The 10,055-nt window shown below is 35.3% G+C and overlaps 2 protein-coding genes across 2 annotated transcripts; both read left to right on the forward strand.

Annotated features, from left to right (window-relative positions):
* Positions 1 to 1,082: 1,082 nt before the first annotated feature.
* LOC122104760 (olfactory receptor 8K3-like) lies at positions 1,083 to 2,036 on the forward strand. Its single transcript, XM_042675695.1, has one exon. It carries the CDS (start codon positions 1,083 to 1,085, stop codon positions 2,034 to 2,036), a length of 954 nt encoding a protein of 317 aa, XP_042531629.1.
* Positions 2,037 to 9,113: 7,077 nt separating this feature from the next.
* LOC122105102 (olfactory receptor 8K3-like) lies at positions 9,114 to 10,055 on the forward strand. Its single transcript, XM_042676216.1, has one exon. It carries the CDS (start codon positions 9,114 to 9,116, stop codon positions 10,053 to 10,055), a length of 942 nt encoding a protein of 313 aa, XP_042532150.1.

The raw sequence follows: 10,055 nt of genomic DNA on the forward strand, positions 1-10,055 counted from the left end.
GGTGCTGTGGCTCAATATATAGAGCTCTTGCCTTGAGCTGAAGAGCTCAGGGACAGCACCCAGGCCTAGAGTTCAAGCCCCACCACCAAGGGAAAAGAAGAATCTCATAATCTTTCCTGTGAAGGTAGGCTTCAAGAATAATCTTCAGAGGGCTGGGAAGGTGGGTCAGTGGTAGAGTGCTTGCCTTGCATGCATGAAGCCCTGGGTTCAATTCCTCAGCACTACATAAGCAGAAAAAGCCAGAAGTGGTGCTGTAGCTCAAGTGGTCGAGCGCTAGCCTTGAGCTGAAGAGCTGAGGGACAGCGCCCAGGCCCAGAGTTCTGGCCCATGACTGACCAAAAAAAAAAAAAAAAAGAATAATCTTCAGAGCTCATCCTCTTGAGTAGATAGTATTACAGGCATGAGCCACTGGTGCCCAACCAAGTGGATTATAAACTTTAAAAAATGTGTTGAAATTAATGCATTTTTGAAATTTGCCATTGGAAATGTGTAATATATAACCAGCAAATGACCTATCATAGTACTAGATGTATTAAGTCATAATGTGGCTGCAATTACTATAATAAAATTTTAAAGGAGTAAAATAATTATACATTGATCTAAAATCTCTTAATGTTTAAATTTCTGTATTTTTCCTATACAAGTTTGCAAGAATATACATATGTGTATCTATCATTATCTAACTATATATATTTATATTTATATTTATCAGTATATAGACTAAGGTTTTTATACCCCCAGAGGAGGCTTATCTACTTGCATAACCTTTTAGGTTAATATTAGTAATAGAGGTAGTCAGCTTGAATGAAGGTCAAGGTCATATACCAGGAGCCCTTCAAACCCAGGTGTGACGGAAGAGCTACAGATGTTGGAAAACATTCTTCTGTGAGTGAAATCTCTCTACTTGAGAACAAATAACGTAATTCTGTATCATCCTATAATACAATTTCTACTTGAAAAGGTATGATTATTTTCCAACATTCTCCATTTGAAAAGCAAGATAAAATTTTGCCTGTCATGGTTAAAATATGCATACTGACTTTGTTACTGTCTTTCCACTGCAGGTTTTCTAGTAAACCTGGATGGAAAAACACAATCTCTCAGTGGTGAAAGAATTCATCCTGATGGGCATTACAGCACGCCCAGAGCTGCAGACCCCATTATTTTTGATGTTCCTCATCATCTACTTAAGTTCAATGCTGGGCAACGCGGGCATGATCGTCCTCACCACGGTGGACTCCAGGCTGCAGACCCCAATGTATTTCTTTCTCAGACACCTGGCTTTCACCGATCTTGGTTATTCCACAGCTGTGGGACCCAAAATGTTGGTAAACTTTGTGGTAGAACAAAACATCATCTCCTATTCTCTTTGTGCTACACAACTATCTTTCTTTCTTGTGTTTATCATAAGTGAACTATTTATTCTCTCCGCCATGTCTTATGACCGCTATGTTGCCATCTGTAAGCCATTGCTTTATACAGTCATCATGTCACAAAGGGTATGTTGGGTTCTGGTGGCAATCCCCTATCTCTACTGCACGTTTGTGTCTCTTCTAGTCACCATAAAGATTTTCACTCTGTCCTTCTGTGGCTACAACGTCATCAGTCATTTCTACTGTGACAGCCTTCCATTGTTAACGTTGATCTGCTCTGACACTCATGAAATTGAATTGATCATTCTAATCTTAGCAGCTTTTAATTTACTCTCGTCTCTTCTGGTGGTCCTGGTGTCCTATCTGCTGATCCTCGCAGCCATTCTGAAGATGAAATCTGCAGAAGGCAGGCGCAAGGCTTTCTCCACCTGTGGGTCCCACCTGACCGTGGTTGTAGTCTTCTATGGGACTTTAATATTTATGTATGTGCAGCCAAAATCCAGCCATTCCTTTGATACTGATAAACTGGCTTCTGTCTTTTACACCATGATTATCCCTATGTTAAATCCACTCATCTACAGCTTGAGGAACAAGGATGTAAAATATGCCCTCCAAAGGATTTGGAAAAAGATATGCAACGTTTGTTCACTAAAGCTTGCATGAGATATGAATTTTGTCCTGTGGTTTTTGGCTTTAGAAGATTCATGAAACACAATGAGGTTAATATATATTTCGTGATTGACCTTCTTGGGAGCAGATTAACACTAAGAGTAAAAACGAGGAGAGATAAACTGTAGTATACTATTAATTAAGAAAATACTCGAATACATTGGAGTAGATATAAGTGAATACTAAATTGACTCATAGAATGACATGTAGAGAATGTAGTACGGAAATGAATGGTTGTAGATACTGATAGTCAATATATTCTTATGGTAGTCCATTTAGAGCAAACTTCCCAGTGTTGCCTGTACTTGTGTATTTGCCTCTCCCTTCATGTAAGCATACATTTACATTTAATTTTTTTAGTTTCATTGTGCTAATTAAATAAAGTAATAGAGTTTTGCTACATATTCTTGTATAAAATGTCTATCTATAATGAAGTTGTTTGTTGCTCTATCATTTGTGACTGACTTCCCTCATATTTTCTGCATGTGTCAGTGTTCCACTCTATCGTAAAGGTTAAGATTTATGACATTGATTTGACTACTCAACTCAAAAGAATCAAATAGAGATAATGCTGTGATTTTTATTTATGCTATATATCTAAGGAGAATGTAGTATGATGTCAAACATGAATAAATCAAAACATCAAACAATTTTCATGAGGAAAACATATGAACAAACATATTTTAGAAAGAATCAAACAATATTAATTCAGGAAGCCAGCAAATCTCTAAGAGGAATAGCAGAAATAGAAATGAACAAACATGATTTGAATCAACTAGAGAAAAAAATCTAAGGAAACTACCAGATTAGAATATTCCTCTAAATACTATTCCTAATAGTATTCCTAAGGAGCCTAAATTCTTCAATAAAAAGTTGTAGATTGCCTGATTGTATTAAAAAAAAGTAATATCTAATCATTTTCTACTTGTGAGAAACACACTTCCCTGGAAAAGACAAAATCAGACTAAATGTGAAAAATTGTAAAACGATATTCCAAACAAATTTAATTCAAAGTCAAATTGGACTGGCTTTAATCCGATCTGACAACCAAGAGTTTAAATCAGAACTATTCAGAAGAGAAACTGGTGCTGTGGCTCAAAGGGGTAGAGCACTAGCCTTGAGGGAAAAAGCTCAGGGACAGCACCCATGTCTTGAATTAAGTCCCATGGCTGATTACAAGTAATAACAACAACAAAAAAGTCAGAAAGATAAAGAAGGTCACTAAACTCTAATAAAGGGAACAAAATATTAAGAAATACACAAACACATAGATAAACATATATATGTGGATTTATAAATAAAAAGTTAAAAATCCATAGGAAATTGGAGAAAATATACATACAAAAATTTCACAACAGCAAATTCTTTGTATTAATGATACATGTGGTTCTGTTTTATAATGAACTAGAAATGAATAATGCTACATCATAACATAAACTTACAAAGCCGATGAAGAACCAAAGTTATTAACTCCAAAATTATACAGAAGAAATGGACTCATGGAAACATTTCCATCCTCTTGGTAGGAATATAAAAAGAACAAATATGATAGAAATACGAGTTTCCAATAGTTTGTATGTACAACAATTTAGAGAAGGATGTCCAATTAAATGAAATAACATGAAAGCATCAAAATCAACAGGAAAATAGTAATTTTGAAGAGTAAGACATTCAGCAGTATAAAACTCACAAGTTTTGATTTGACCTATCTACAAATATCTAATATAATTTTGTAGTGAGAACATACATTTCTAGTTCACTATTGACAACTTGTATTTGAACTACAAATTATAAACAGTGCTTGAGTCTAGCCAAGAACAAAAAAAATCATCATTCAGAGATCCATGAAGTACTGGGCATATTATATGATAGGCAATTAGCCCTGTTCTCGGTGTACTTGGGACAAGTCAAGTGGGCTTTCTGTTCCTGGCCCTCTGCCATTGTTTATTTATTAGCAGGAGTCTTGGGATAGCAGAAAAGAGTTATTGAATAGACAGGACAGTAGATGGGAGCTTGAACTCAGGGCCTCTTTCTTAGTTCTTTCACTGAGCTGGCTTTCAACCACTTAGCCACACCTTCCACTTCTGGTTTTACACTGCTTATTTGGAGATAAGAAATGCTTTTTTTCTTGTCTGCTTGGCTTCAATCCTTAATCTTCAGACCACAGCCTCTTAAATAGCTAGGATTACAGAGATGAGCCTTTGGTATCTAGATAACAATGGATCTTGATACCTTCTTTATTCCAGGAATCATAAATAACTTTTGTATCATGTGTAGGGAAATTTTCCTTTTAAAAACTAACATTGTTCTATTGAGATTATTTTTCATCAATATATAATTTTTTAACATTCCAAAAGTGATACTGTTGACTATAAGCATTTTATCTGCAGTAGTTCCTGGAACTCATTTATTTTGCATAGGTAACACTTCATGTCTATGGGTGAACAACTCCTATCCCTTTGAAACCAAAACAGTGTATGATTCAATAAGTTCGAGTAATTTAGTTACTTCAGGTAAATGGGATCTGGAAGGAGCTATTTGCCTTTGCATGACTTATTTATTTGATTTCACATGATGTTCTCCAGATTCACTGTTATCATTGTATATTGCAAGATGTAAATTTGAAGACTAATATTCCAGTGTTTGCATTGAATCATTTCATTTGTACATTGACAGATACATCAATGGATATTTACCTTGTTTCTAGCCTTAGCTATTTCAAAGTATTCCAAATTGGAAATGACAGCAGTAATAGCTTTTTGAAATCGAATACCTATATTTTGTATAACATTCAGAAGCGAATTTGCTGGCTCCTACTATAAATAAGTAATAAATAATAAAATAAAAGAGAGTTCAATGCATTAGGGATATTCAACAAATTGCTTAACAATTCCTCTGGGAATGTCACTAAAGTTAAAAGAAATTCATCAATTGTTCTTAAATGAGTAACATAAGGAACCGTATGGAAGAATCAACAGAGAGTTTCTATTGCAGGTAAGAAGGACAGGAGTTCATCTAGTATCATAAGGCATGACTAGTTGTTGGATCTATCTCCTTTTTACTTCATTTTATTTTTCAAATATTTCTCTCCTCAGTGGAGAGACTAATTTCTCATAAATACCTTTGAAACACTACATTGAGTTTTGTGTATAAAAACTATTCATTGTGAACTTATATGATTTTATATCTGAGGCTAAAATGAGTGAAGATAAGCAGTTAACAAAAGAATATGAAATAGTGTTTAGAAGCCCTAATTCAAACAGGAGTAATTCAGTCCCTAATATCTATAATTACGTATACAGAGGATCAAAGCCATTTTTGTGATTCTCATACTTATTGTGAAAATAAAATGTAAGAGTCACATCTGTTCTTTATAAAGCAAAGACATTTCCATTTGACATTTATTTAGCGAGTGACAAAACATTTTTTAAATACTGGCTTTAGGATGATGGTAAAATATTTTTCATTTTGTCATAAAATCTATCTAAAATTTTCAGGAATGCAGGATTAAAAATACAACTTTATAACTTCGGGCAGGTGGGGGGTAATGGGTTAGGGTGGGGAGAAGTGTAGAAGGTTGGGGCAGGAAGGGATAGTGGGAAAACAACAGGGAAGGGAAAGGGTAACAATGATTGACATGTACGCATTGCCTTATTCATGTAACTGTAACCCTTCTATACAGCCTCTTTAGAATAAAAATACATAAATAAGATTCTACAACTGAAGCAGTAAAAATTTTCAAGAATTATATTAAACTATAAAAATTACTTATTTCCATTAAACCACACAATGACAGGAAACGCCTTCATCTTTCTTTACTTTAAGGAATATTGGTACTAATTTATCATGTGTGCTATATTTCTTGGTCCTCTTCCTCCTTTCTTGTTATTTCGATATTGGTACTATGGTTTGAACTCAGGGATATGTACTTTCATTTTTGCTTAAGGCTGTCTTATACCACTTTTAGTCTTTAGCTGGCTAATTGGAGATAAGAGTCTCACAGACTTTCCTGCCAGAGATGACTGTGATTTTCAGATCTCAGCCTCTTGTGTAGCTAGGATAACAGGTGTGAATCACTGAAGTCTGGCTTGTAGCTTTGGTGGTTCCAAACAAAACCAACCAAAACAAAACAACAAAAAATTAATTCTAGCTACTTACAATTATTGAAGCTATCCAATGTAATAAATTTGTATACATGGCAATGTCTGTTGTAAGAAAGTGTTGGAATGTAGCAGGGCCAGATACCAGTCACCATAATCATACCAATAATGATTGATGTGAATCTAGTGCAATTTACATGTAATCATCTTTGCATAGAATAACACACAACTGTTGAGTATTTGTTTACTTATTTGTAGCTTGGGCACAGAGGTCTATTACTAGAATTTCCACTAATATGTGCCATTCCTTCATCTAATTTTTAAATTTAATTTAATTTTAGGCTAATTGATCCTCAGAAGTTTTCACAAAAATGATAATTATCTTGTTCAAATTACATTCATAAGAGAATGAATCTTGTTAATTATAAGATGGATAACTCTAGCTCCTGTACTATAGTTACTAACTATGGCCTATCAGATATTTTCAGAGTTGTTTCATTTTTTTACACACATGTTCATCTGCAAAATACAGCATATCATACCAGGAAGAAGTTCTTGTGGAATATCGCACAGAGCTTCCCAAAGCACATCAGAGAATCCAGGTTTCTGTCCTATACATGTCTTCTATTTATTTTATGTGTCATGGTAACAGGTTTCCACTATGTGTCATAATAAATGTTTTGTATGGTTTAGGATTATTACATGTATTATTAAAAAAAACACCCAATTTTTCTCTTGCAAATATAGAATTCCTTTCCCCTGCCCTTTTTTGGTGCCAATCCTAGTCTTGAAGTCAGAAACCAAGTGCTGTCTGTGAACTGTTTTGCTCAAGCTATCACTCTACCAGTCATGCCACAGCTCCTCTTCCAGTTTTTTGGTGGCTAACTAGAGACAAGAGCCTCACAGACTTTCATACCCAGTCTGTTTTCTTCGAACCCTGATCCTCAGATCTCAGCCTCTCAAATAGCTAGGATGACAGGCATGAGCCACCAATAATGCCTGGCTACGATCCCCCTGTTAAAGGAATTCTTTTTTAACCAATCTTCACTGGTTAAAAAAATAAAACAAGACAAAAAAAATGTCAATGACTCCTTTTCTCCCAGTTGACTCTGATTTCTCTTACCTCACCAAATTATTGAATGATAGATTTGCTGTATTAAAGTTAAAACTGAGATGCATGGGTAAGGTGAATAATATTCAAAATAATGTCTAGATGTACAAGTCGTTAGGTTGAAAATGAACTTTACAACTTTGGTGGTGGGAAGAGAAGTAGGAGGGGGGTGGAGGGAGGATGGGAAGGGGAAACAAAGGAGGAGGCTACAATGCTTGATAAGAAATGTACTCTCATTATCTTGCCCATGTAATTGTAACCTCTCTGTACAGTATTTTCACAATAAAAAAATTTCATGTAAAAAAATAATAATTTCATACAATAATACTTACTGAAATGTATCCAAATACTTTTTAAGAATAGCATATGTGATATAGAACAACACCATCTGATTGTAGTCTTGGGGTGGAGACACAGCAAGGTTAGAGTGAATACATAGCATGCTATTGATTCATAGCATTTTATATGTCCCACTTCAGATATTCTTGTCGGTTCTTCTGTTTAGCAGTGACAAAGGAGTCACATGTAGAAGAATGCACATGTGCACAAGTCAACAAAGCTACTTTTAGGTAAGTTACTTGCAAATACTACTTGCAAATACAAATAAACATAAATAAATGCATGCATACTCTCTGAAAATTACTTCCAGATTCTATGCACACTGAATGATTGAATTACCCTTTGCCAACAACACTACAATGACATGTTGGTTTTACATAAGAAATTTAAAATACTTAGGTAATTTATTTGTTGAGAGCAAATGTATAAGGCAATCAAAATGGTCCATGCCTGTAATCCTAGCTACTGAAGAGCCTGATATTTGAGTAGTAGGGTTTGAAGCCAACCCCAAAAGGGAAGTCAGTGAAACTTATTTACATTTAATCACCAAAAACCCAGATATGGAGCTATGGCTCAAGTGATAGAGCACTATCTTGAGCCAAAAAGCTTAGGGAATGCACCCAGGACCTGAGCTCAAGTCCCAGAACCAGCACGTGCACATACAAAAAGTAAATAAGTAGTCTCTAAATTACATGTATAACACCAAATATATCTGCATACATATACCTCTAGTTTGTTTCTTTATATAAACATAAATTCCTCTGAAATTAATTACAGATTTTTAGATTATATATCTGTAGCTTTTTATTCATACATGTACAAATAAAATGTTATCAAATTTAGGAATATTATCAACTTTAGGAATTTTTCCTTAAAACTTTTTCTTAAAAATTCCCCTTAATATATTGTTCGATTTAAGGACTTATTATACCATTGTATTAAATATATTTGTTGCATACCACAAGGTTGTTGGAGGTTTATGAATGACAAATAGATAACCTCCATAACATGATTATAATGATGGTTATCCAGTGATGTAATAGTAAGGTAATAAAAGTTTAAACATTTTTGTTTTACACATCTATGTATGTGCATATATACATATATTTGCCAATCTATCTAGTTGGGTGTCTCCAGTCTGGAACTATTATTTCTTTTTCCTGGAAGTCTTTTGGACTGGATACTGGATGTAAGAGGGTGCTGGGTATTTTCACGGGTCTGTGGTCCATTCAGTTGTCAGTGAAAAACAAAAAAACAGTCAATTTGCTTTTGATAATATGAGTAAAATTACCTTAGTTTAGAATCAATATATTAATATCTCTCTCTATTCATACCGAGGCAGATACTCAGTTATGGTAAAAAAAAAAAAAGTGCACTTGTTTTCACATAGTCTGTATTGATAACTTTGGATGTATCTCATTGAAACTAGAATTCCGTAAGAAATTTCTGCAGGTGAAGATATCTGAAACCAATTCGCTGTGATAATGCCTTTATCCTATATAGGTTTTCTGAGAACACAGGATGGAGGCACACAACCTCACGGTGGTGAGAGAATTCATCCTGATGGGCATCACGGATCGTCCTGAGCTGCAGGCGCCATTGTTTGTGCTGTTCCTTGCCATCTATGTGGTCTCCGTGGTGGGCAACTTGGGAATTATCACCCTTACCAAGGTGGACTCCAGGCTACAGACTCCAATGTACTTCTTCCTCAGGCACCTGGCTCTCACAGACCTTGGTTATTCTACCGCTGTAGGACCCAAAATGTTGGTCAATTTTGTTGCAGAGCGAAATACAATCTCCTACTATCTTTGTGCTACTCAGTTAGCATTCTTTCTGGTTTTCATTGGTAGCGAACTTTTCATCTTGTCGGCCATGTCCTATGACCGCTACGTGGCCATCTGTAACCCGCTGCTCTACACCGTTGTCATGTCACAAAGGGTATGTTGGGTCCTGGTGGCAATTCCCTATCTCTATTGCACATTTGTGTCTCTTCTAGTCACCATAAAGATTTTCACTCTGTCTTTCTGTGGCTATAATGTTATTAATCATTTTTTCTGCGACTGTATTCCCTTGATATCTTTGCTCTGCTCAAATACGAAGGGAATCGAATTTATAATCATGATCTTCGCAGCATTCGATTTGCTTATCTCCCTTCTGATCGTCCTTGTGTCCTACCTGCTCATTCTCATAGCCATTCTGAAGATGAAATCTGCTGAGGGCAGGCGCAAGGCTTTCTCCACCTGCGGGTCCCATCTGACTGTGGTCATTGTCTTCTATGGAACTCTGATATTTATGTATGTACAACCTGAGTCTAGTCACTCGATTGATACCGATAAAGTGTCTTCTATATTTTATACCTTGGTCATTCCAATGTTGAATCCCTTGATATATAGCTTGAGAAACAAAGATGTAAAATGTGCCCTACAAAGGACAAGGGAAAATATATGTAAATTTTTTTCTTAA

Source organism: Dipodomys spectabilis, unplaced genomic scaffold, assembly GCF_019054845.1.
Source record: "Dipodomys spectabilis isolate Male_0828 unplaced genomic scaffold, ASM1905484v1 ptg000030l, whole genome shotgun sequence".
Classification (NCBI taxonomy): Eukaryota; Metazoa; Chordata; class Mammalia; order Rodentia; family Heteromyidae; genus Dipodomys; species Dipodomys spectabilis.

Coding starts and splice junctions, on each gene's coding strand:
- LOC122104760 (XM_042675695.1), top strand. CDS start 1,083: ATGGAAAAACACAATCTCTCAGTGGTGAAAGAATTCATCCTGATGGGC.
- LOC122105102 (XM_042676216.1), top strand. CDS start 9,114: ATGGAGGCACACAACCTCACGGTGGTGAGAGAATTCATCCTGATGGGC.